The 24,600-nt window shown below is 57.5% G+C and overlaps 3 protein-coding genes across 3 annotated transcripts; all 3 read left to right on the top strand.

The window, feature by feature from the left end:
* The first annotated feature begins 226 nt into the window (after positions 1–226).
* LOC149919350 (uncharacterized) lies at positions 227–6,748 on the top strand. The gene is made up of 10 exons (XM_090134381.1): positions 227–381; positions 3,472–3,620; positions 3,934–4,025; positions 4,118–4,219; positions 4,463–4,587; positions 4,741–4,903; positions 4,995–5,101; positions 5,292–5,405; positions 5,562–5,680; positions 5,843–6,748. Exons 1-10 carry the CDS (start codon positions 227–229, stop codon positions 6,532–6,534), a joined length of 1,818 nt encoding a protein of 605 aa, XP_089990507.1. The 3' UTR covers positions 6,535–6,748.
* Positions 6,749–8,475: 1,727 nt separating this feature from the next.
* LOC149919349 (uncharacterized) lies at positions 8,476–14,783 on the top strand. Its single transcript, XM_090134380.1, has 10 exons — positions 8,476–8,630; positions 11,721–11,869; positions 12,183–12,274; positions 12,367–12,468; positions 12,712–12,836; positions 12,990–13,152; positions 13,244–13,350; positions 13,541–13,654; positions 13,811–13,929; positions 14,092–14,783. The coding sequence occupies exons 1-10, from the start codon at positions 8,476–8,478 to the stop codon at positions 14,781–14,783; spliced, it is 1,818 nt and encodes a 605-aa protein (XP_089990506.1).
* Positions 14,784–16,640: 1,857 nt separating this feature from the next.
* LOC149919348 (uncharacterized) lies at positions 16,641–22,948 on the top strand. The gene is made up of 10 exons (XM_090134379.1): positions 16,641–16,795; positions 19,886–20,034; positions 20,348–20,439; positions 20,532–20,633; positions 20,877–21,001; positions 21,155–21,317; positions 21,409–21,515; positions 21,706–21,819; positions 21,976–22,094; positions 22,257–22,948. Exons 1-10 carry the CDS (start codon positions 16,641–16,643, stop codon positions 22,946–22,948), a joined length of 1,818 nt encoding a protein of 605 aa, XP_089990505.1.
* Positions 22,949–24,600: the final 1,652 nt, after the last annotated feature.

Raw genomic sequence — 24,600 nt, 5'->3', positions numbered from 1 at the left:
CTCTGAGGCGCTGTGAGCGGAGCCAGGAGTGACGTGGTCAAATGCTGAACGTACAAAGGCTGCTCTCGGGGAGCGTGAGCAACCAGGAAGGTGGCTGAACAGAGCCAGCAAACAGACTGTGGCACGGCCGTTGGCGCAGGGAGGGTGAGCAGGGAAGCCAGAGCCTCCCTCCCCACTCGGGAGACCACCTCACCTATCGGCTTCCTCCTTGACGACTAACCTAGCCATGGCCTCCACCAGGAACAAAGCCCTTGCCAAAAAGAACGCAGCTACCAAATCTGAGTGCCTCCCCAGAAATACAGCTGCTCGGGTCTCGGGCCGCAGGGAGTGCCTGAGCCTGCTGCTGCCATCGGAGGGCGGCAGAGATACCACCTGCATGAGGTGAGAGCAGGTGGATGGATGGTGTGCTCAGCCTGGTGGCAGAGCTCTCGGGGGAGCTGGAGAGGCTAAGCAATGCCAGGGAAGTACAGTCGTAGAATGGTTTGGGCTGGAAGGGACCTTTCAGATCACCTAGTTCCAACCTCCGCTATAGGCACGGACGCCTCCCACCAGACCAGGCTGTTCACAGCTGCATGCAGCCTGGCCTTGAATGCCTCCAGGGAGGGGGCATGCACAACCTCGCTGGGCAACCTGTTCCAGCGTCTCACCGCCCTCACAGTAAAGCATTACTTCCTAGTATCTAGCCCAAATCTACCCTCTTCCAGCCTAAAGCCGTTTCCCCTCGTCCCGTCGCAACATGCCCTTATAAAATGTCCCTCCCCAGCTTTTCTGTAGTCCCCAGTCGAGAACTGATGGGCCGCTATAAGGTCTCCTTGGAGCCTTCTCTTCTCCAGCCTGAACAGCCCAAAGCTCCCTCAGCCCGTCCCCATTGGGGAGGTGCTCCAGCCTTCTGATCATCTTCATGGCCCTCCCTTGGCTCTGCTCCAACAACTCCATGTCCTTCTTGTGCTGGGGGCTCCAGAACTGGACGCAGTAGTAATGTCGAACTTAGGGGCATGGTTTTAGTGGGCAATATCGGTGAGAGGTGGACAGTTGGACGAGGTGATCTTAGAGCTCTTCTCCAACGCTCCTTAAAGATTCTGGGATCTATGATTCTACGACAGTGAGGACGGGAGGCAGAAGAGGCACAACTCACAGGGGCGACAATAACCGTTCAACTCCTGACCACGGCTGAGCTGAGAGATATGTGAAAAGACTTCAGCCGTCACGCGGGTGAGCACTGTGCTCCCTGGCTGCTCTGATAACAGGAGAATGGGGCCCGTGGCCCGGACTTAGTGGGCAATGAAGCCAGGCATCTGGGATCCCCTTGAAGGGATGCTGACAAAGCGACTGGAAAAGGGCTATCTGTCTTCATGGTACGGAAGTGATTCTTTCTCAGCCATGAAGGAAAAGTGTCCTTTCAAAGAAGATCTGGTACGTTACGCAGGCAAGTGGAATGGTGTCGAGGGAAACCAGAGGGAACTAGCTGTGCTTGGAGGTGATGCGTTGTATTGAACAAAGGCGAAAGAGAAACAGAGACTGAACGCTGGGAGGAAATTCTTGAATCGGAGGGCAGTGGTGCACTGGAATAGGTTGCTCAGAGAAGCTGTGGAGCTGTTGCCCTCTTGCTTGGGAGATGAAGGCCCGCACCCACATCCCCCATGAGGTGGTGACCATGATGCCACAGAGGGTGGCAGGGAGCAGCCATGGTGACCCACAGGGCCGGGAATCAGGCCTACTTCTGGTGCCAAACTTGAACGGACTTGGACAAGTTCAGATTCAGAGCAGCGTTGCTTATTTCAGGGACTGCTCTGGCTTCAGGGAATTGGGATCCACGTGGAAGAGGCTGTCATTTCCACAGGAACAAGCTTAGAAAAATGTTTACAGAGAAAGAAATATGGAAACGCTGTAAAAACAAACCAACTGTCTGCTGGTAGCCACAGCAATACCTACTGGGCTGTCTTTTGCCAATCCCCTTAAACCTCTCCTTTCACCTACGGTTTGCGGGGCAAACAGCCTTACGGAGCAGAAAGCAGAGCTCAGTATGCTCTACCAGCACACTCTCGACTAACACCCGTGTCTTTTGAGGTGGTCACTGATCCCCTGCCAGGCTGGATCTTCATCTCACCCAACACACTCTTCCTGCCGAAATTTAGATGTAGACTTGAAGGGAATCGTGGCATGGGTAGGCCAGTTTCCCTCCACTGACTGCAGAACGGTTGAAGCTTTCATGCATGTAGATAAATGTTTCTTCTGAGCTGCACAAACCCAAAGACTCCTTGTTCCACAAGGCATGATGCCAGCCCGCATTTCATCTCTGGCTCGACTCATCACTGCTGAGCGAACTTCAGGGCCTTACTTCACTTCTTCCCAAAGTCTTGGAATTCTTCACCTTCAGTGGGACTTCCCTATGGCTGTCTAGTAAAAGTATCTGGACGCTCACACACTCGGGTTAAATAAAGCAGTGAAACAGTAACTTAAAAATAAAGGAATAAAGAGGAATGACAAAAGTTTGGGAAAATTGGGAGCAGGCAGGTTTTCTCTCTGGAGAGAGAAGAAAAGGAGACAAAATGTCACTGCAGTGAAAAAGGCACCAAAGGAAGAGAAAGCTTAAAGCTGAGCTCAGCTGCAGTCACGAAAGCTCAAGCCTCGCTAGAAGGAATATGCTTGGGCAGCTCACTGACATGATGTTTTGGGGTTTCCTTTCTGTTCCTTCAACCAAGCTTCATACTGAATCACATATGTGTCTCTGTGCACATCATTAACACTTTCCCTGCTGCCTACAACACAGAAGCAGACGGAGGAGTTGTGCGCCTTAGACAAACATTGAAGATACGACGCTAAGGTCGTGGCTACAGCACAGCGGCAGAGTTTGTTACCAAAGTACCACAGAAAGACTCGGCTTGGAAGGGACCTTACAAGCTGAACGTATCCCAACCACCTGCCGTGCCAGATTTGCCACTGTAGGAGGTTAGAATAGGGCCCCGTCCAGCCTGGCCTCAAACATCGCCAAGGATGGGGCATCCACAGCTTCTCTGGGCAGCCTGCGCCAGTGTCTCACCAGTCTTGCAGAAAAGAATTTCCTCTAAGACTTAGTCTACTCTCCTCTTCTAGATTAAAACTAGATTAAACCATGTCCTATCCCTATCAGACCTTGTAAAAAGTCACTCACCACACACACTAGACACCAAATATGCTGTTAACTTGCAATCTTTACTAGACTAGACTCAGACCTGAAGAGCTAGCGTGGCACCAGGGCTACAAGTGTGCCCAAGGGACAGCTGCACTCCAGCATCTGCCACGAGGAGCAGTGCCAGCAGGTTGAGGGCGGCCGTCCTTCCTCTCTGCTGCACGGCAGCACCGGGTCCTCACTCTGTGCTGCCTGCAAGGGCTGCCACCCTCTTGCTTGAGGGCCCGCGCCCACACCCTCTGTGAGGCGGTGACCGTGATGTCACAGTGGGTGTCACAGAGCGGCCATTGTGACGCATGAAGCTTGGAGCAGAGCAAGGGCTGCCGGGCTCAGGCCGAGCGTCAGTGCGGCCTGGTGAGGCGCGGAGAGAGCAGGGACTCTCGCAGTGCTCGCTATCAACGCACAATCATGTCCAATAGGAAGAGGAAGGCCTCCGACACGGAGGAGCCAGGTGAGAGCTCAGAGCACAGCACCCCTGTGCACAGCTCCTGCCAACAGGCAGAGCAGTGCTGGGGCTCTGCCTGCAGACGGGAGGCGAGGCAAGGAAAGTACAGGCCCCACACTGCTGCGAGGCAGGGCCCCTCTGCTCCTCGGCAAGGGGGCCCAGCTTGGGCTGTGGCTGCCTTGGCCTTGACATGGCCCCTTCCCCTCCACCGCCTCCAGCCAGCACGGCAGGCACAGAGCAGGGCCCTGGGGACGGCCCTCAGGGACACCTGGCCCCGCCAGCTGCTCACCGCCGCTCACATTTGCTCTCTCCTCTGCAGTGTGTGTGCTGTGTGGCCGGGCAGATGTCGACCCAGACATCTGCGGGCACATGCTTTCTGAAAGTGGGATTCACGTCCATGAGTTCTGCGTGGTGAGTTCCCCCATGGGCTCCTTCCAGATTCCCGCCGGGGATGCTCCTTTCCTTTCTGTCCTAATGAGATCCTGCTCTTTTCTCTCCTACAGGGGTCTGCCAACATCGTTTCTGAAGCAACACCAAGACAGCAGGGAACTGTGGGCCTCCCTGTTGCTGCCATCAGACGTGCAGTCAAACAGGCCACCAAGCAGGTGAGGACCTGCACGGAGCAGGCAGATTTGTGCCCGGAGGGGCTCACGCCAGCTTAGTCTGGACCAAGGAAAGCAATGGCAGCCCTTCCAACCACCTCCATGACAAAAGTGCTGCCACAGGAGATGAGCCCTGTCTGCTAGGCATCTTCGTAGAATGTGACCCAGCTGGCTGTGCCCAGAGGCGTGGGGCCAGCCACGGAGGCCCTGAGTCTGTGGCTGACGGGGTTGTTCTGCTCTTTCCAGCAATGCTTTGTTTGTGGCGAGAGGGGGGCTGCCATCACATGCGTACAGAGCGGCTGTGAGCGAAGCTTCCATCTGCCCTGCGCCATGGACGGGGAATGTGTCGTCCACCTTTTTGGGGACCACTGGTAAGGGCTGTCAGCAGCCAAGCCGCGCAGGAACCCGCAGTTACGCGTCCCAGCAGCCTGCCAGAGCCAGAGACAGGGCTGGAGGCTCCTTCCTGCTCCTCTGCCCTCCTCAAAGCACTTCTCACCGTGACTACGCCTTCCATCTTCCCCCAGGACCTTCTGTTGGGAGCACCGCCCTCGACAGGATGCTGAGGAAGCTCCAGCAGAAGGAACCAACTGCCTCATCTGCCTTGAGCCTGTGGGGGACAGCTTGTCCTATCATACCCTGGTGTGCCCAGCATGCCAACATGCCTGGTTCCACAGGCGCTGCATCCAGGTAGGAGCCGTCCCCTCACCCCGCAGGCACGCTTGGTGCTCAGCAGCACCAGGCACTGCTCACGCTCACCCTGCTTGTGTTTCTCCTGCAGCAACAGGCCTTGACTGCAGGTGCTTTGTGCTTCCAGTGCGCCAGCTGTCGAGACAACACTCTGTTCTTTGCAGAAATGGCCATTATGGGGATCCCAATCCCATACAGGTTGGTGTCCTCCTGCCCACTTTGGCTGACATTACTGCCTTGGCAGGCCTGGTCCTTGGCCGTCTCATGAGCACGTGCCCCAGCTTCATAGTGAATCTGGAAGTAGAGTTGGGGTGGATAGGTTTGGATAACCTTGGTTCTTATGCTGGGGACACTGGGGGCTCATCACTTCCCCCGCCTTCTCTTGTAGAAGACCGACATGGGAGGACAACAATGCATACGCATCACTTCTCCAGAGGCACAGCCGCTGCGATGCCAGCGAATGCCTGTACCATGGAGGGAGGGAGCAAGAAGAGGGAGAGGGGTGAGTTACCGCAGCAGCTCTCTGCGGCTCTGTGGGAGACCTCAGCCTCAGCACAGGCTGGCGGAGCAAGGGCTGAGCACCAGGGATGTGCTGTGCCGGGCACTCCATGGCTTGGCTCACTTGGCCCTCATAGCCACAACCGCTTTGCTTCCCCAGGCCCTGGCAGCTGCTCCTGTGCAGCTCCTGTGCTGCTGAGGGCACCCACCGACGGTGCTCCCACTTGAATGACGGAACGGCCACGTGGGAGTGCGACAGCTGTGCTGGCCTGGGTACCGGTAAGAAGCAGTCAGCCGCGTGGCACCGCGCTGGGGCCAGGCAAGGCCCGGCAGCAAGTGCTCAAGGCAGCTTTGCCAGAGCCTGTCTGCCCCAAGCGGGATGGCAGATCCCACTGTGGTGCTGCAGCTTCAGACTCAGGACCTCCCTGCCTCTCCTTACAGCCTCCAGCGCCAACACCGAGCTCGCCGGTCCCAGCACCGCCAGCCAGAGGGCTTTGGAGCCATCCAGCAGCTCCATGGAGCCTGAGAGCTTGAGCTCCATGCCCGCCAGCCAGGCTGCACTGGGGACATCACAGAGTTCCCAGCTGCCCGAGCCCAGCGACCTGCCCAGTGTGCCCGAGACTGAGCAGGAGACAAACGGGCCACGATCATCGGAGGATCGGGCTACCTCTGAGCAGCTGCGAGGACGCCGTGGGAGCAGACAAACAGCAGCAGCAAGTGCTGAGAGCGACTCCCACACATCCACCAGGCAGAGGGCGTCAGGGTCCTCCAGGGCGTCTCGGGCAGCTGCACGCAGAAGACGTCCCAGGCAGCGAGGAAGAAGCCGCACACGAAGCCGCTCCCCGCTGCAAGATCGGGCCCCGAGTTCCCAGAGCCGGCCAAGAAGACGCCGTGGCAGCCGGCACATGCCAGCCCCAGGGGAGCAGAGCGGCACCCGCAGGTCAACAAGGTCTGCCACTTCGAGATCCCCGAGGGCTTCCAGAGTGCCCGGACGCAGGGGACCGTCCAGGCAGCGAGGGCGCTCCCGCACCCAAAGCCGTCCTCCGCAGAGACGTCGGGCTTCCAATTCCCGCAGCTCACCCCAAAGAGGCAGCAGGAGCCGGGCCCAACAGCGGAGGCGGTCCCGGGAATGAAGCTGCTCCCAGGAACAACGTCAGAGGCAAAGTCCCCACAGACAGCCCCCAAGTCTGCGTAGGAGCAGCCGTGCGCCCGTCACAGAATGGGTTGAGAAGACCACAACGATCATCTAGTTTCAACCCCCCCGCTATCTGCAGGGTCGTACCCCCCTCCCATCTCCCCTGCTTGCTCTGGTCCCAAAAGTCCAACACAATAAAGATCAGAGTTCCCCCCCCCCAAACACATTTGTCAGCTTCATCCTTCCCTGCTTTTGCTGAGCTGGGCACAACTAGGGACCTTGACAGCACGGTTCTCTCCTCCATGAACGTGCTCTCCCAGACCTCACTTCGCCTGGCCCAGTCCAGGCTGAGCTGGGTTCGGGCCACATCCCCAGCGGGGCACACGGACCACTGGGTTCCTCGAGAACCCAGGCTGCACTGGCAGGAGCAGCCCGGTTCTGGGCTTGTTTCTGGGCTTGGGATGCCACCGCGTTCAGGGTGCATGTCAGGTCCAGGGCTGCTTCCAGTTGAATCAGAGCTTGGGCTTTCCTCCTGCGTGTGGGAGGCGCTGTCAGGTCTGAGGGCTGGTTCTGGTCTGGGGATGCTGCAAGCCTTGAGGTCCTGCGGCGCATCAAGCGTGTGCGGTCAGCGCAGGGCAGGGCAGCTCTCTGGGCTGAGCTGTGGCCTTGCCTGCCCAGATGCCTCCTCCAGGCTGGCTGCACCCACACATGCTGAGGGACTTGTAAGAAGTGATTGCTGAGCATGTCTCTATCACCTTTCAAATGACAGAGTTCTGCTTTCAGCTGGAACAGTTGTTGTTCCTTCCTAGCGTCAGGCACAATGCTTTGGCTTCAGGAGAAAAGCAAACACTGAGCAAATTCCGTTGTCTTGTTCAGCCCGGAGAAGAAAAGGCCGGGAGGAGATCTCTTTGCAGCGTTCCACTATGGAAAAGGGCATAAGGAACAGGAGGGGAATGAACTTTTTACAAGGGTAGACAGCAAGAGGACAAGGGGGAACGGTTCTAAGCTCAGCGAGGGAAGGTGTAGGGTGGATGCCAGGAGGAAGTGCTTTACAGAGGGAGTGCTGACGTGCTGGAATAGGCTGCCCAGAGAGCTTGGGGATGCTCCATCCCTGGAGATCTTTGCAGCTGATGACAACTCAACAGGCCCTGCAACCGCTCCAACCCTCCAACGGAGGCGGCAGTTGCTCCAAGTCTCATGACGGAGCCCGCAGTTGCTTCAACCCTGCTGACAGGCCCTGCCGTTGTGACGGGCCCTGTGGTTGCTCCAGCCCCTACACTGGCTGCTGGGGTTGCTCCAAGCCCTGCCATGGACCATGCAGTTGCTTCTGCCCTCATGACAGGCCCTGCGGTCGTGACAGGCCCTGCGACAGGCCCCGCAGCTGCTCCAGTCCCTGTGAGAGGACTTGTGGTTCAGCCACAGAACCACCTGTGCCACTGTCAGATGCCCGTGTTTACAAGACAAGAAAACGGCTGAGAAGGTCGGCGCTTTTTTTAGGTGGATGGTTGGACTGGATGATCTTATAGGTCTTTTCCAACCTTAGTGATTCTGTGATTCTGTGATTCTGTGATTTTTAGTAAGGAAATTCACTTTTACTAAGATGGGAAAGGGGGAAGAGGATGAGAACGAAGCCGAGCCATCGCAAGAAATCTGCGGGAAACAGTTCGGGGACAGGCAGGGACCCGCAGTCCCCTCTGCGTGGAAGCACAGTGGCTCTGAGGCGCTGTGAGCGGAGCCAGGAGTGACGTGGTCAAATGCTGAACGTACAAAGGCTGCTCTCGGGGAGCGTGAGCAACCAGGAAGGTGGCTGAACAGAGCCAGCAAACAGACTGTGGCACGGCCGTTGGCGCAGGGAGGGTGAGCAGGGAAGCCAGAGCCTCCCTCCCCACTCGGGAGACCACCTCACCTATCGGCTTCCTCCTTGACGACTAACCTAGCCATGGCCTCCACCAGGAACAAAGCCCTTGCCAAAAAGAACGCAGCTACCAAATCTGAGTGCCTCCCCAGAAATACAGCTGCTCGGGTCTCGGGCCGCAGGGAGTGCCTGAGCCTGCTGCTGCCATCGGAGGGCGGCAGAGATACCACCTGCATGAGGTGAGAGCAGGTGGATGGATGGTGTGCTCAGCCTGGTGGCAGAGCTCTCGGGGGAGCTGGAGAGGCTAAGCAATGCCAGGGAAGTACAGTCGTAGAATGGTTTGGGCTGGAAGGGACCTTTCAGATCACCTAGTTCCAACCTCCGCTATAGGCACGGACGCCTCCCACCAGACCAGGCTGTTCACAGCTGCATGCAGCCTGGCCTTGAATGCCTCCAGGGAGGGGGCATGCACAACCTCGCTGGGCAACCTGTTCCAGCGTCTCACCGCCCTCACAGTAAAGCATTACTTCCTAGTATCTAGCCCAAATCTACCCTCTTCCAGCCTAAAGCCGTTTCCCCTCGTCCCGTCGCAACATGCCCTTATAAAATGTCCCTCCCCAGCTTTTCTGTAGTCCCCAGTCGAGAACTGATGGGCCGCTATAAGGTCTCCTTGGAGCCTTCTCTTCTCCAGCCTGAACAGCCCAAAGCTCCCTCAGCCCGTCCCCATCGGGGAGGTGCTCCAGCCTTCTGATCATCTTCATGGCCCTCCCTTGGCTCTGCTCCAACAACTCCATGTCCTTCTTGTGCTGGGGGCTCCAGAACTGGACGCAGTAGTAATGTCGAACTTAGGGGCATGGTTTTAGTGGGCAATATCGGTGAGAGGTGGACAGTTGGACGAGGTGATCTTAGAGCTCTTCTCCAACGCTCCTTAAAGATTCTGGGATCTATGATTCTACGACAGTGAGGACGGGAGGCAGAAGAGGCACAACTCACAGGGGCGACAATAACCGTTCAACTCCTGACCACGGCTGAGCTGAGAGATATGTGAAAAGACTTCAGCCGTCACGCGGGTGAGCACTGTGCTCCCTGGCTGCTCTGATAACAGGAGAATGGGGCCCGTGGCCCGGACTTAGTGGGCAATGAAGCCAGGCATCTGGGATCCCCTTGAAGGGATGCTGACAAAGCGACTGGAAAAGGGCTATCTGTCTTCATGGTACGGAAGTGATTCTTTCTCAGCCATGAAGGAAAAGTGTCCTTTCAAAGAAGATCTGGTACGTTACGCAGGCAAGTGGAATGGTGTCGAGGGAAACCAGAGGGAACTAGCTGTGCTTGGAGGTGATGCGTTGTATTGAACAAAGGCGAAAGAGAAACAGAGACTGAACGCTGGGAGGAAATTCTTGAATCGGAGGGCAGTGGTGCACTGGAATAGGTTGCTCAGAGAAGCTGTGGAGCTGTTGCCCTCTTGCTTGGGAGATGAAGGCCCGCACCCACATCCCCCATGAGGTGGTGACCATGATGCCACAGAGGGTGGCAGGGAGCAGCCATGGTGACCCACAGGGCCGGGAATCAGGCCTACTTCTGGTGCCAAACTTGAACGGACTTGGACAAGTTCAGATTCAGAGCAGCGTTGCTTATTTCAGGGACTGCTCTGGCTTCAGGGAATTGGGATCCACATGGAAGAGACTGTCATTTCCACAGGAACAAGCTTAGAAAAATGTTTACAGAGAAAGAAATATGGAAACGCTGTAAAAACAAACCAACTGTCTGCTGGTAGCCACAGCAATACCTACTGGGCTGTCTTTTGCCAATCCCCTTAAACCTCTCCTTTCACCTACGGTTTGCGGGGCAAACAGCCTTACGGAGCAGAAAGCAGAGCTCAGTATGCTCTACCAGCACACTCTCAACTAACACCCGTGTCTTTTGAGGTGGTCACTGATCCCCTGCCAGGCTGGATCTTCATCTCACCCAACACACTCTTCCTGCCGAAATTTAGATGTAGACTTGAAGGGAATCGTGGCATGGGTAGGCCAGTTTCCCTCCACTGACTGCAGAACGGTTGAAGCTTTCATGCATGTAGATAAATGTTTCTTCTGAGCTGCACAAACCCAAAGACTCCTTGTTCCACAAGGCATGATGCCAGCCCGCATTTCATCTCTGGCTCGACTCATCACTGCTGAGCGAACTTCAGGGCCTTACTTCACTTCTTCCCAAAGTCTTGGAATTCTTCACCTTCAGTGGGACTTCCCTATGGCTGTCTAGTAAAAGTATCTGGACGCTCACACACTCGGGTTAAATAAAGCAGTGAAACAGTAACTTAAAAATAAAGGAATAAAGAGGAATGACAAAAGTTTGGGAAAATTGGGAGCAGGCAGGTTTTCTCTCTGGAGAGAGAAGAAAAGGAGACAAAATGTCACTGCAGTGAAAAAGGCACCAAAGGAAGAGAAAGCTTAAAGCTGAGCTCAGCTGCAGTCACGAAAGCTCAAGCCTCGCTAGAAGGAATATGCTTGGGCAGCTCACTGACATGATGTTTTGGGGTTTCCTTTCTGTTCCTTCAACCAAGCTTCATACTGAATCACATATGTGTCTCTGTGCACATCATTAACACTTTCCCTGCTGCCTACAACACAGAAGCAGACGGAGGAGTTGTGCGCCTTAGACAAACATTGAAGATACGACGCTAAGGTCGTGGCTACAGCACAGCGGCAGAGTTTGTTACCAAAGTACCACAGAAAGACTCGGCTTGGAAGGGACCTTACAAGCTGAACGTATCCCAACCACCTGCCGTGCCAGATTTGCCACTGTAGGAGGTTAGAATAGGGCCCCGTCCAGCCTGGCCTCAAACATCGCCAAGGATGGGGCATCCACAGCTTCTCTGGGCAGCCTGCGCCAGTGTCTCACCAGTCTTGCAGAAAAGAATTTCCTCTAAGACTTAGTCTACTCTCCTCTTCTAGATTAAAACTAGATTAAACCATGTCCTATCCCTATCAGACCTTGTAAAAAGTCACTCACCACACACACTAGACACCAAATATGCTGTTAACTTGCAATCTTTACTAGACTAGACTCAGACCTGAAGAGCTAGCGTGGCACCAGGGCTACAAGTGTGCCCAAGGGACAGCTGCACTCCAGCATCTGCCACGAGGAGCAGTGCCAGCAGGTTGAGGGCGGCCGTCCTTCCTCTCTGCTGCACGGCAGCACCGGGTCCTCACTCTGTGCTGCCTGCAAGGGCTGCCACCCTCTTGCTTGAGGGCCCGCGCCCACACCCTCTGTGAGGCGGTGACCGTGATGTCACAGTGGGTGTCACAGAGCGGCCATTGTGACGCATGAAGCTTGGAGCAGAGCAAGGGCTGCCGGGCTCAGGCCGAGCGTCAGTGCGGCCTGGTGAGGCGCGGAGAGAGCAGGGACTCTCGCAGTGCTCGCTATCAACGCACAATCATGTCCAATAGGAAGAGGAAGGCCTCCGACACGGAGGAGCCAGGTGAGAGCACAGAGCACAGCACCCCTGTGCACAGCTCCTGCCAACAGGCAGAGCAGTGCTGGGGCTCTGCCTGCAGACGGGAGGCGAGGCAAGGAAAGTACAGGCCCCACACTGCTGCGAGGCAGGGCCCCTCTGCTCCTCGGCAAGGGGGCCCAGCTTGGGCTGTGGCTGCCTTGGCCTTGACATGGCCCCTTCCCCTCCACCGCCTCCAGCCAGCACGGCAGGCACAGAGCAGGGCCCTGGGGATGGCCCTCAGGGACACCTGGCCCCTCCAGCTGCTCACCGCCGCTCACATTTGCTCTCTCCTCTGCAGTGTGTGTGCTGTGTGGCCGGGCAGATGTCGACCCGGACATCTGCGGGCACATGCTTTTTGAAAGTGGGATTCACGTCCATGAGTTCTGCGTGGTGAGTTCCCCCATGGGCTCCTTCCAGATTCCCGCCGGGGATGCTCCTTTCCTTTCTGTCCTAATGAGATCCTGCTCTTTTCTCTCCTACAGGGGTCTGCCAACATCGTTTCTGAAGCAACACCAAGACAGCAGGGAACTGTGGGCCTCCCTGTTGCTGCCATCAGACGTGCAGTCAAACAGGCCACCAAGCAGGTGAGGACCTGCACGGAGCAGGCAGATTTGTGCCCGGAGGGGCTCACGCCAGCTTAGTCTGGACCAAGGAAAGCAATGGCAGCCCTTCCAACCACCTCCATGACAAAAGTGCTGCCACAGGAGATGAGCCCTGTCTGCTAGGCATCTTCGTAGAATGTGACCCAGCTGGCTGTGCCCAGAGGCGTGGGGCCAGCCACGGAGGCCCTGAGTCTGTGGCTGACGGGGTTGTTCTGCTCTTTCCAGCAATGCTTTGTTTGTGGCGAGAGGGGGGCTGCCATCACATGCGTACAGAGCGGCTGTGAGCGAAGCTTCCATCTGCCCTGCGCCATGGACGGGGAATGTGTCGTCCACCTTTTTGGGGACCACTGGTAAGGGCTGTCAGCAGCCAAGCCGCGCAGGAACCCGCAGTTACGCGTCCCAGCAGCCTGCCAGAGCCAGAGACAGGGCTGGAGGCTCCTTCCTGCTCCTCTGCCCTCCTCAAAGCACTTCTCACCGTGACTACGCCTTCCATCTTCCCCCAGGACCTTCTGTTGGGAGCACCGCCCTCGACAGGATGCTGAGGAAGCTCCAGCAGAAGGAACCAACTGCCTCATCTGCCTTGAGCCTGTGGGGGACAGCTTGTCCTATCATACCCTGGTGTGCCCAGCATGCCAACATGCCTGGTTCCACAGGCGCTGCATCCAGGTAGGAGCCGTCCCCTCACCCCGCAGGCACGCTTGGTGCTCAGCAGCACCAGGCACTGCTCACGCTCACCCTGCTTGTGTTTCTCCTGCAGCAACAGGCCTTGACTGCAGGTGCTTTGTGCTTCCAGTGCGCCAGCTGTCGAGACAACACTCTGTTCTTTGCAGAAATGGCCATTATGGGGATCCCAATCCCATACAGGTTGGTGTCCTCCTGCCCACTTTGGCTGACATTACTGCCTTGGCAGGCCTGGTCCTTGGCCGTCTCATGAGCACGTGCCCCAGCTTCATAGTGAATCTGGAAGTAGAGTTGGGGTGGATAGGTTTGGATAACCTTGGTTCTTATGCTGGGGACACTGGGGGCTCATCACTTCCCCCGCCTTCTCTTGTAGAAGACCGACATGGGAGGACAACAATGCATACGCATCACTTCTCCAGAGGCACAGCCGCTGCGATGCCAGCGAATGCCTGTACCATGGAGGGAGGGAGCAAGAAGAGGGAGAGGGGTGAGTTACCGCAGCAGCTCTCTGCGGCTCTGTGGGAGACCTCAGCCTCAGCACAGGCTGGCGGAGCAAGGGCTGAGCACCAGGGATGTGCTGTGCCGGGCACTCCATGGCTTGGCTCACTTGGCCCTCATAGCCACAACCGCTTTGCTTCCCCAGGCCCTGGCAGCTGCTCCTGTGCAGCTCCTGTGCTGCTGAGGGCACCCACCGACGGTGCTCCCACTTGAATGACGGAACGGCCACGTGGGAGTGCGACAGCTGTGCTGGCCTGGGTACCGGTAAGAAGCAGTCAGCCGCGTGGCACCGCGCTGGGGCCAGGCAAGGCCCGGCAGCAAGTGCTCAAGGCAGCTTTGCCAGAGCCTGTCTGCCCCAAGCGGGATGGCAGATCCCACTGTGGTGCTGCAGCTTCAGACTCAGGACCTCCCTGCCTCTCCTTACAGCCTCCAGCGCCAACACCGAGCTCGCCGGTCCCAGCACCGCCAGCCAGAGGGCTTTGGAGCCATCCAGCAGCTCCATGGAGCCTGAGAGCTTGAGCTCCATGCCCGCCAGCCAGGCTGCACTGGGGACATCACAGAGTTCCCAGCTGCCCGAGCCCAGCGACCTGCCCAGTGTGCCCGAGACTGAGCAGGAGACAAACGGGCCACGATCATCGGAGGATCGGGCTACCTCTGAGCAGCTGCGAGGACGCCGTGGGAGCAGACAAACAGCAGCAGCAAGTGCTGAGAGCGACTCCCACACATCCACCAGGCAGAGGGCGTCAGGGTCCTCCAGGGCGTCTCGGGCAGCTGCACGCAGAAGACGTCCCAGGCAGCGAGGAAGAAGCCGCACACGAAGCCGCTCCCCGCTGCAAGATCGGGCCCCGAGTTCCCAGAGCCGGCCAAGAAGACGCCGTGGCAGCCGGCACATGCCAGCCCCAGGGGAGCAGAGCGGCACCCGCAGGTCAACAAGGTCTGCCACTTCGAGATCCCCGAGGGCTTCCAGAGTGCCCGGACGCAGGGGACCGTCCAGGCAGCGAGGGCGCTCCCGCACCCAAAGCCGTCCTCCGCAGAGACGTCAGGCTTCCAATTCCCGCAGCTCACCCCAAAGAGGCAGCAGGAGCCGGGCCCAACAGCGGAGGCGGTCCCGGGAATGAAGCTGCTCCCAGGAACAACGTCAGAGGCAAAGTCCCCACAGACAGCCCCCAAGTCTGCGTAGGAGCAGCCGTGCGCCCGTCACAGAATGGGTTGAGAAGACCACAACGATCATCTAGTTTCAACCCCCCCGCTATCTGCAGGGTCGTACCCCCCTCCCATCTCCCCTGCTTGCTCTGGTCCCAAAAGTCCAACACAATAAAGATCAGAGTTCCCCCCCCCAAACACATTTGTCAGCTTCATCCTTCCCTGCTTTTGCTGAGCTGGGCACAGCTAGGGACCTTGACAGCACGGTTCTCTCCTCCATGAACGCGCTCTCCCAGACCTCACTTCGCCTGGCCCAGTCCAGGCTGAGCTGGGTTCGGGCCACATCCCCAGCAGGGCACACGGACCACTGGGTTCCTCGAGAACCCAGGCTGCACTGGCAGGAGCAGCCCGGTTCTGGGCTTGTTTCTGGGCTTGGGATGCCACCGCGTTCAGGGTGCATGTCAGGTCCAGGGCTGCTTCCAGTTGAATCAGAGCTTGGGCTTTCCTCCTGCGTGTGGGAGGCGCTGTCAGGTCTGAGGGCTGGTTCTGGTCTGGGGATGCTGCAAGCCTTGAGGTCCTGCAGCGCATCAAGCGTGTGCGGTCAGCGCAGGGCAGGGCAGCTCTCTGGGCTGAGCTGTGGCCTTGCCTGCCCAGATGCCTCCTCCAGGCTGGCTGCACCCACACATGCTGAGGGACTTGTAAGAAGTGATTGCTGAGCATGTCTCTATCACCTTTCAAATGACAGAGTTCTGCTTTCAGCTGGAACAGTTGTTGTTCCTTCCTAGCGTCAGGCACAATGCTTTGGCTTCAGGAGAAAAGCAAACACTGAGCAAATTCCGTTGTCTTGTTCAGCCCGGAGAAGAAAAGGCCGGGAGGAGATCTCTTTGCAGCGTTCCACTATGGAAAAGGGCATAAGGAACAGGAGGGGAATGAACTTTTTACAAGGGTAGACAGCAAGAGGACAAGGGGGAACGGTTCTAAGCTCAGCGAGGGAAGGTGTAGGGTGGATGCCAGGAGGAAGTGCTTTACAGAGGGAGTGCTGACGTGCTGGAATAGGCTGCCCAGAGAGCTTGGGGATGCTCCATCCCTGGAGATCTTTGCAGCTGATGACAACTCAACAGGCCCTGCAACCGCTCCAACCCTCCAACGGAGGCGGCAGTTGCTCCAAGTCTCATGACGGAGCCCGCAGTTGCTTCAACCCTGCTGACAGGCCCTGCCGTTGTGACGGGCCCTGTGGTTGCTCCAGCCCCTACACTGGCTGCTGGGGTTGCTCCAAGCCCTGCCATGGACCACGCAGTTGCTTCTGCCCTCATGACAGGCCCTGCGGTCGTGACAGGCCCTGCGACAGGCCCCGCAGCTGCTCCAGTCCCTGTGAGAGGACTTGTGGTTCAGCCACAGAACCACCTGTGCCACTGTCAGATGCCCGTGTTTACAAGACAAGAAAACGGCTGAGAAGGTCGGCGCTTTTAGTAAGGAAATTCACTTTTACTAAGATGGGAAAGGGGGAAGAGGATGAGAACGAAGCCGAGCCATCGCAAGAAATCTGCGGGAAACAGTTCGGGGACAGGCAGGGACCCGCAGTCCCCTCTGCGTGGAAGCACAGTGGCTCTGAGGCGCTGTGAGCGGAGCCAGGAGTGACGTGGTCAAATGCTGAACGTACAAAGGCTGCTCTCGGGGAGCGTGAGCAACCAGGAAGGTGGCTGAACAGAGCCAGCAAACAGACTGTGGCACGGCCGTTGGCGCAGGGAGGGTGAGCAGGGAAGCCAGAGCCTCCCTCCCCACTCGGGAGACCACCTCACCTATCGGCTTCCTCCTTGACGACTAACCTAGCCATGGCCTCCACCAGGAACAAAGCCCTTGCCAAAAAGAACGCAGCTACCAAATCTGAGTGCCTCCCCAGAAATACAGCTGCTCGGGTCTCGGGCCGCAGGGAGTGCCTGAGCCTGCTGCTGCCATCGGAGGGCGGCAGAGATACCACCTGCATGAGGTGAGAGCAGGTGGATGGATGGTGTGCTCAGCCTGGTGGCAGAGCTCTCGGGGGAGCTGGAGAGGCTAAGCAATGCCAGGGAAGTACAGTCGTAGAATGGTTTGGGCTGGAAGGGACCTTTCAGATCACCTAGTTCCAACCTCCGCTATAGGCACGGACGCCTCCCACCAGACCAGGCTGTTCACAGCTGCATGCAGCCTGGCCTTGAATGCTTCCAGGGAGGGGGCATGCACAACCTCGCTGGGCAACCTGTTCCAGCGTCTCACCGCCCTCACAGTAAAGCATTACTTCCTAGTATCTAGCCCAAATCTACCCTCTTCCAGCCTAAAGCCGTTTCCCCTCGTCCCGTCGCAACATGCCCTTATAAAATGTCCCTCCCCAGCTTTTCTGTAGTCCCCAGTCGAGAACTGATGGGCCGCTATAAGGTCTCCTTGGAGCCTTCTCTTCTCCAGCCTGAACAGCCCAAAGCTCCCTCAGCCCGTCCCCATCGGGGAGGTGCTCCAGCCTTCTGATCATCTTCATGGCCCTCCCTTGGCTCTGCTCCAACAACTCCATGTCCTTCTTGTGCTGGGGGCTCCAGAACTGGACGCAGTAGTAATGTCGAACTTAGGGGCATGGTTTTAGTGGGCAATATCGGTGAGAGGTGGACAGTTGGACGAGGTGATCTTAGAGCTCTTCTCCAACGCTCCTTAAAGATTCTGGGATCTATGATTCTACGACAGTGAGGACGGGAGGCAGAAGAGGCACAACTCACAGGGGCGACAATAACCGTTCAACTCCTGACCACGGCTGAGCTGAGAGATATGTGAAAAGACTTCAGCCGTCACGCGGGTGAGCACTGTGCTCCCTGGCTGCTCTGATAACAGGAGAATGGGGCCCGTGGCCCGGACTTAGTGGGCAATGAAGCCAGGCATCTGGGATCCCCTTGAAGGGATGCTGACAAAGCGACTGGAAAAGGGCTATCTGTCTTCATGGTACGGAAGTGATTCTTTCTCAGCCATGAAGGAAAAGTGTCCTTTCAAAGAAGATCTGGTACGTTACGCAGGCAAGTGGAATGGTGTCGAGGGAAACCAGAGGGAACTAGCTGTGCTTGGAGGTGATGCGTTGTATTGAACAAAGGCGAAAGAGAAACAGAGACTGAACGCTGGGAGGAAATTCTTGAATCGGAGGGCAGTGGTGCACTGGAATAGGTTGCTCAGAGAAGCTGTGGAGCTGTTGCCCTCTTGCTTGGGAGATGAAGGCCCGCACCCACATCCCCCATGAGGTGGTGACCATGATGCCACAGAGGGTGGCAGGGAGCAGCCATGGTGACCCACAGGGCCGGGAATCAGGCCTACTTCTGGTGCCAAACTTGAACGGACTTGGACAAGTTCAGATTCAGAGCAGCGTTGCTTATTTCAGGGACTGCTCTGGCTTCAGGGAATTGGGATCCACATGGAAGAGACTGTCATTTCCACAGGAACAAGCTTAGAAAAATGTTTACAGAGAAAGAAATATGGAAACGCTGTAAAAACAAACCAACTGTCTGCTGGTAGCCACAGCAATACCTACTGGGCTGTCTTTTGCCAATCCCCTTAAACCTCTCCTTTCACCTACGGTTTGCGGGGCAAACAGCCTTATGGAGCAGAAAGCAGAGCTCAGTATGCTCTACCAGCACACTCTCGACTAACACCCGTGTCTTTTGAGGTGGTCACTGATCCCCTGCCAGGCTGGATCTTCATCTCACCCAACACACTCTTCCTGCCGAAATTTAGATGTAGACTTGAAGGGAATCGTGGCATGGGTAGGCCAGTTTCCCTCCACTGACTGCAGAACGGTTGAAGCTTTCATGCATGTAGATAAATGTTTCTTCTGAGCTGCACAAACCCAAAGACTCCTTGTTCCACAAGGCATGATGCCAGCCCGCATTTCATCTCTGGCTCGACTCATCACTGCTGAGCGAACTTCAGGGCCTTACTTCACTTCTTCCCAAAGTCTTGGAATTCTTCACCTTCAGTGGGACTTCCCTATGGCTGTCTAGTAAAAGTATCTGGACGCTCACACACTCGGGTTAAATAAAGCAGTGAAACAGTAACTTAAAAATAAAGGAATAAAGAGGAATGACAAAAGTTTGGGAAAATTGGGAGCAGGCAGGTTTTCTCTCTGGAGAGAGAAGAAAAGGAGACAAAATGTCACTGCAGTGAAAAAGGCACCAAAGGAAGAGAAAGCTTAAAGCTGAGCTCAGCTGCAGTCACGAAAGCTCAAGCCTCGCTAGAAGGAATATGCTTGGGCAGCTCACTGACATGATGTTTTGGGGTTTCCTTTCTGTTCCTTCAACCAAGCTTCATACTGAATCACATATGTGTCTCTGTGCACATCATTAACACTTTCCCTGCTGCCTACAACACAGAAGCAGACGGAGGAGTTGTGCGCCTTAGACAAACATTGAAGATACGACGCTAAGGTCGTGGCTACAGCACAGCGGCAGAGTTTGTTACCAAAGTACCACAGAAAGACTCGGCTTGGAAGGGACCTTACAAGCTGAACGTATCCCAACCACCTGCCGTGCCAGATTTGCCACTGTAGGAGGTTAGAATAGGGCCCCGTCCAGCCTGGCCTCAAACATCGCCAAGGATGGGGCATCCACAGCTTCTCTGGGCAGCCTGCGCCAGTGTCTCACCAGTCTTGCAGAAAAGAATTTCCTCTAAGACTTAGTCTACTCTCCTCTTCTAGATTAAAACTAGATTAAACCATGTCCTATCCCTATCAGACCTTGTAAAAAGTCACTCACCACACACACTAGACACCAAATATGCTGTTAACTTGCAATCTTTACTAGACTAGACTCAGACCTGAAGAGCTAGCGTGGCACCAGGGCTACAAGTGTGCCCAAGGGACAGCTGCACTCCAGCATCTGCCACGAGGAGCAGTGCCAGCAGGTTGAGGGCGGCCGTCCTTCCTCTCTGCTGCACGGCAGCACCGGGTCCTCACTCTGTGCTGCCTGCAAGGGCTGCCACCCTCTTGCTTGAGGGCCCGCGCCCACACCCTCTGTGAGGCAGTGACCGTGATGTCACAGTGGGTGTCACAGAGCGGCCATTGTGACGCATGAAGCTTGGAGCAGAGCAAGGGCTGCCGGGCTCAGGCCGAGCGTCAGTGCGGCCTGGTGAGGCGCGGAGAGAGCAGGGACTCTCGCAGTGCTCGCTATCAACGCACAATCATGTCCAATAGGAAGAGGAAGGCCTCCGACACGGAGGAGCCAGGTGAGAGCACAGAGCACAGCACCCCTGTGCACAGCTCCTGCCAACAGGCAGAGCAGTGCTGGGGCTCTGCCTGCAGACGGGAGGCGAGGCAAGGAAAGTACAGGCCCCACACTGCTGCGAGGCAGGGCCCCTCTGCTCCTCGGCAAGGGGGCCCAGCTTGGGCTGTGGCTGCCTTGGCCTTGACATGGCCCCTTCCCCTCCACCGCCTCCAGCCAGCACGGCAGGCACAGAGCAGGGCCCTGGGGATGGCCCTCAGGGACACCTGGCCCCTCCAGCTGCTCACCGCCGCTCACATTTGCTCTCTCCTCTGCAGTGTGTGTGCTGTGTGGCCGGGCAGATGTCGACCCGGACATCTGCGGGCACATGCTTTTTGAAAGTGGGATTCACGTCCATGAGTTCTGCGTGGTGAGTTCCCCCATGGGCTCCTTCCAGATTCCCGCCGGGGATGCTCCTTTCCTTTCTGTCCTAATGAGATCCTGCTCTTTTCTCTCCTACAGGGGTCTGCCAACATCGTTTCTGAAGCAACACCAAGACAGCAGGGAACTGTGGGCCTCCCTGTTGCTGCCATCAGACGTGCAGTCAAACAGGCCACCAAGCAGGTGAGGACCTGCACGGAGCAGGCAGATTTGTGCCAGGAGGGGCTCACGCCAGCTTAGTCTGGACCAAGGAAAGCAATGGCAGCCCTTCCAACCACCTCCATGACAAAAGTGCTGCCACAGGAGATGAGCCCTGTCTGCTAGGCATCTTCGTAGAATGTGACCCAGCTGGCTGTGCCCAGAGGCGTGGGGCCAGCCACGGAGGCCCTGAGTCTGTGGCTGACGGGGTTGTTCTGCTCTTTCCAGCAATGCTTTGTTTGTGGCGAGAGGGGGGCTGCCATCACATGCGTACAGAGCGGCTGTGAGCGAAGCTTCCATCTGCCCTGCGCCATGGACGGGGAATGTGTCGTCCACCTTTTTGGGGACCACTGGTAAGGGCTGTCAGCAGCCAAGCCGCGCAGGAACCCGCAGTTACGCGTCCCAGCAGCCTGCCAGAGCCAGAGACAGGGCTGGAGGCTCCTTCCTGCTCCTCTGCCCTCCTCAAAGCACTTCTCACCGTGACTACGCCTTCCATCTTCCCCCAGGACCTTCTGTTGGGAGCACCGCCCTCGACAGGATGCTGAGGAAGCTCCAGCAGAAGGAACCAACTGCCTCATCTGCCTTGAGCCTGTGGGGGACAGCTTGTCCTATCATACCCTGGTGTGCCCAGCATGCCAACATGCCTGGTTCCACAGGCGCTGCATCCAGGTAGGAGCCGTCCCCTCACCCCGCAGGCACGCTTGGTGCTCAGCAGCACCAGGCACTGCTCACGCTCACCCTGCTTGTGTTTCTCCTGCAGCAACAGGCCTTGACTGCAGGTGCTTTGTGCTTCCAGTGCGCCAGCTGTCGAGACAACACTCTGTTCTTTGCAGAAATGGCCATTATGGGGATCCCAATCCCATACAGGTTGGTGTCCTCCTGCCCACTTTGGCTGACATTACTGCCTTGGCAGGCCTGGTCCTTGGCCGTCTCATGAGCACGTGCCCCAGCTTCATAGTGAATCTGGAAGTAGAGTTGGGGTGGATAGGTTTGGATAACCTTGGTTCTTATGCTGGGGACACTGGGGGCTCATCACTTCCCCCGCCTTCTCTTGTAGAAGACCGACATGGGAGGACAACAATGCATACGCATCACTTCTCCAGAGGCACAGCCGCTGCGATGCCAGCGAATGCCTGTACCATGGAGGGAGGGAGCAAGAAGAGGGAGAGGGGTGAGTTACCGCAGCAGCTCTCTGCGGCTCTGTGGGAGACCTCAGCCTCAGCACAGGCTGGCGGAGCAAGGGCTGAGCACCAGGGATGTGCTGTGCCGGGCACTCCATGGCTTGGCTCACTTGGCCCTCATAGCCACAACCGCTTTGCTTCCCCAGGCCCTGGCAGCTGCTCCTGTGCAGCTCCTGTGCTGCTGAGGGCACCCACCGACGGTGCTCCCACTTGAATGACGGAACGGCCACGTGGGAGTGCGACAGCTGTGCTGGCCTGGGTACCGGTAAGAAGCAGTCAGCCGCGTGGCACCGCGCTGGGGCCAGGCAAGGCCCGGCAGCAAGTGCTCAAGGCGGCTTTGCCAGAGCCTGTCTGCCCCAAGCGGGATGGCAGATCCCACTGTGGTGCTGCAGCTTCAGACTCAGGACCTCCCTGCCTCTCCTTACAGCCTCCAGCGCCAACACCGAGCTCGCCGGTCCCAGCACCGCCAGCCAGAGGGCTTTGGAGCCATCCAGCAGCTCCATGGAGCCTGAGAGCTTGAGCTCCATGCCCGCCAGCCAGGCTGCACTGGGGACATCACAGAGTTCCCAGCTGCCCGAGCCCAGCGACCTGCCCAGTGTGCCCGAGACTGAGCAGGAGACAAACGGGCCACGATCATCGGAGGATCGGGCTACCTCTGAGCAGCTGCGAGGACGCCGTGGGAGCAGACAAACAGCAGCAGCAAGTGCTGAGAGCGACTCCCACACATCCACCAGGCAGAGGGCGTCAGGGTCCTCCAGGGCGTCTCGGGCAGCTGCACGCAGAAGACGTCCCAGGCAGCGAGGAAGAAGCCGCACACGAAGCCGCTCCCCGCTGCAAGATCGGGCCCCGAGTTCCCAGAGCCGGCCAAGAAGACGCCGTGGCAGCCGGCACATGCCAGCCCCAGGGGAGCAGAGCGGCACCCGCAGGTCAACAAGGTCTGCCACTTCGAGATCCCCGAGGGCTTCCAGAGTGCCCGGACGCAGGGGACCGTCCAGGCAGCGAGGGCGCTCCCGCACCCAAAGCCGTCCTCCGCAGAGACGTCAGGCTTCCAATTCCCGCAGCTCACCCCAAAGAGGCAGCAGGAGCCGGGCCCAACAGCGGAGGCGGTCCCGGGAATGAAGCTGCTCCCAGGAACAACGTCAGAGGCAAAGTCCCCACAGACAGCCCCCAAGTCTGCGTAGGAGCAGCCGTGCGCCCGTCACAGAATGGGTTGAGAAGACCACAACGATCATCTAGTTTCAACCCCCCCGCTATCTGCAGGGTCGTACCCCCCTCCCATCTCCCCTGCTTGCTCTGGTCCCAAAAGTCCAACACAATAAAGATCAGAGTTCCCCCCCCCCCAAACACATTTGTCAGCTTCATCCTTCCCTGCTTTTGCTGAGCTGGGCACAGCTAGGGACCTTGACTGCACGGTTCTCTCCTCCATGAACGCGCTCTCCCAGACCTCACTTCGCCTGGCCCAGTCCAGGCTGAGCTGGGTTCGGGCCACATCCCCAGCGGGGCACACGGACCACTGGGTTCCTCGAGAACCCAGGCTGCACTGGCAGGAGCAGCCCGGTTCTGGGCTTGTTTCTGGGCTTGGGATGCCACCGCGTTCAGGGTGCATGTCAGGTCCAGGGCTGCTTCCAGTTGAATCAGAGCTTGGGCTTTCCTCCTGCGTGTGGGAGGCGCTGTCAGGTCTGAGGGCTGGTTCTGGTCTGGGGATGCTGCAAGCCTTGAGGTCCTGCAGCGCATCAAGCGTGTGCGGTCAGCGCAGGGCAGGGCAGCTCTCTGGGCTGAGCTGTGGCCTTGCCTGCCCAGATGCCTCCTCCAGGCTGGCTGCACCCACACATGCTGAGGGACTTGTAAGAAGTGATTGCTGAGCATGTCTCTATCACCTTTCAAATGACAGAGTTCTGCTTTCAGCTGGAACAGTTGTTGTTCCTTCCTAGCGTCAGGCACAATGCTTTGGCTTCAGGAGAAAAGCAAACACTGAGCAAATTCCGTTGTCTTGTTCAGCCCGGAGAAGAAAAGGCCGGGAGGAGATCTCTTTGCAGCGTTCCACTATGGAAAAGGGCATAAGGAACAGGAGGGGAATGAACTTTTTACAAGGGTAGACAGCAAGAGGACAAGGGGGAACGGTTCTAAGCTCAGCGAGGGAAGGTGTAGGGTGGATGCCAGGAGGAAGTGCTTTACAGAGGGAGTGCTGACGTGCTGGAATAGGCTGCCCAGAGAGCTTGGGGATGCTCCATCCCTGGAGATCTTTGCAGCTGATGACAACTCAACAGGCCCTGCAACCGCTCCAACCCTCCAACGGAGGCGGCAGTTGCTCCAAGTCTCATGACGGAGCCCGCAGTTGCTTCAACCCTGCTGACAGGCCCTGCCGTTGTGACGGGCCCTGTGGTTGCTCCAGCCCCTACACTGGCTGCTGGGGTTGCTCCAAGCCCTGCCATGGACCACGCAGTTGCTTCTGCCCTCATGACAGGCCCTGCGGTCGTGACAGGCCCTGCGACAGGCCCCGCAGCTGCTCCAGTCCCTGTGAGAGGACTTGTGGTTCAGCCACAGAACCACCTGTGCCACTGTCAGATGCCCGTGTTTACAAGACAAGAAAACGGCTGAGAAGGTCGGCGCTTTTAGTAAGGAAATTCACTTTTACTAAGATGGGAAAGGGGGAAGAGGATGAGAACGAAGCCGAGCCATCGCAAGAAATCTGCGGGAAACAGTTCGGGGACAGGCAGGGACCCGCAGTCCCCTCTGCGTGGAAGCACAGTGGCTCTGAGGCGCTGTGAGCG

Source organism: Phasianus colchicus, chromosome 1 (assembly GCF_987193195.1).
Source record: "Phasianus colchicus chromosome 1, bPhaCol1.hap1.1, whole genome shotgun sequence".
NCBI classification, from domain to species: Eukaryota; Metazoa; Chordata; class Aves; order Galliformes; family Phasianidae; genus Phasianus; species Phasianus colchicus.
This window is presented reverse-complemented; position numbering and strand designations above follow the sequence as displayed.

What these genes read in the sequence shown, in the direction of transcription:
- LOC149919349 (XM_090134380.1), top strand. Translation starts at nt 8,476, where the DNA reads ATGGCCTCCACCAGGAACAAAGCCCTTGCCAAAAAGAACGCAGCTACC. An exon ending in ACGTCCATGAGTTCTGCGTG is followed by an intron (nt 12,275 to 12,366) that starts GTGAGTTCCCCC and finishes TCTCTCCTACAG; the next exon opens with GGGTCTGCCAACATCGTTTC. An exon ending in TCAAACAGGCCACCAAGCAG is followed by an intron (nt 12,469 to 12,711) that starts GTGAGGACCTGC and finishes TGCTCTTTCCAG; the next exon opens with CAATGCTTTGTTTGTGGCGA.
- LOC149919350 (XM_090134381.1), top strand. Translation starts at nt 227, where the DNA reads ATGGCCTCCACCAGGAACAAAGCCCTTGCCAAAAAGAACGCAGCTACC. An exon ending in CACCTTTTTGGGGACCACTG is followed by an intron (nt 4,588 to 4,740) that starts GTAAGGGCTGTC and finishes ATCTTCCCCCAG; the next exon opens with GACCTTCTGTTGGGAGCACC. An exon ending in GGGATCCCAATCCCATACAG is followed by an intron (nt 5,102 to 5,291) that starts GTTGGTGTCCTC and finishes CTTCTCTTGTAG; the next exon opens with AAGACCGACATGGGAGGACA.
- LOC149919348 (XM_090134379.1), top strand. Translation starts at nt 16,641, where the DNA reads ATGGCCTCCACCAGGAACAAAGCCCTTGCCAAAAAGAACGCAGCTACC. An exon ending in AGAGATACCACCTGCATGAG is followed by an intron (nt 16,796 to 19,885) that starts GTGAGAGCAGGT and finishes TGACGCATGAAG; the next exon opens with CTTGGAGCAGAGCAAGGGCT. An exon ending in TCAAACAGGCCACCAAGCAG is followed by an intron (nt 20,634 to 20,876) that starts GTGAGGACCTGC and finishes TGCTCTTTCCAG; the next exon opens with CAATGCTTTGTTTGTGGCGA.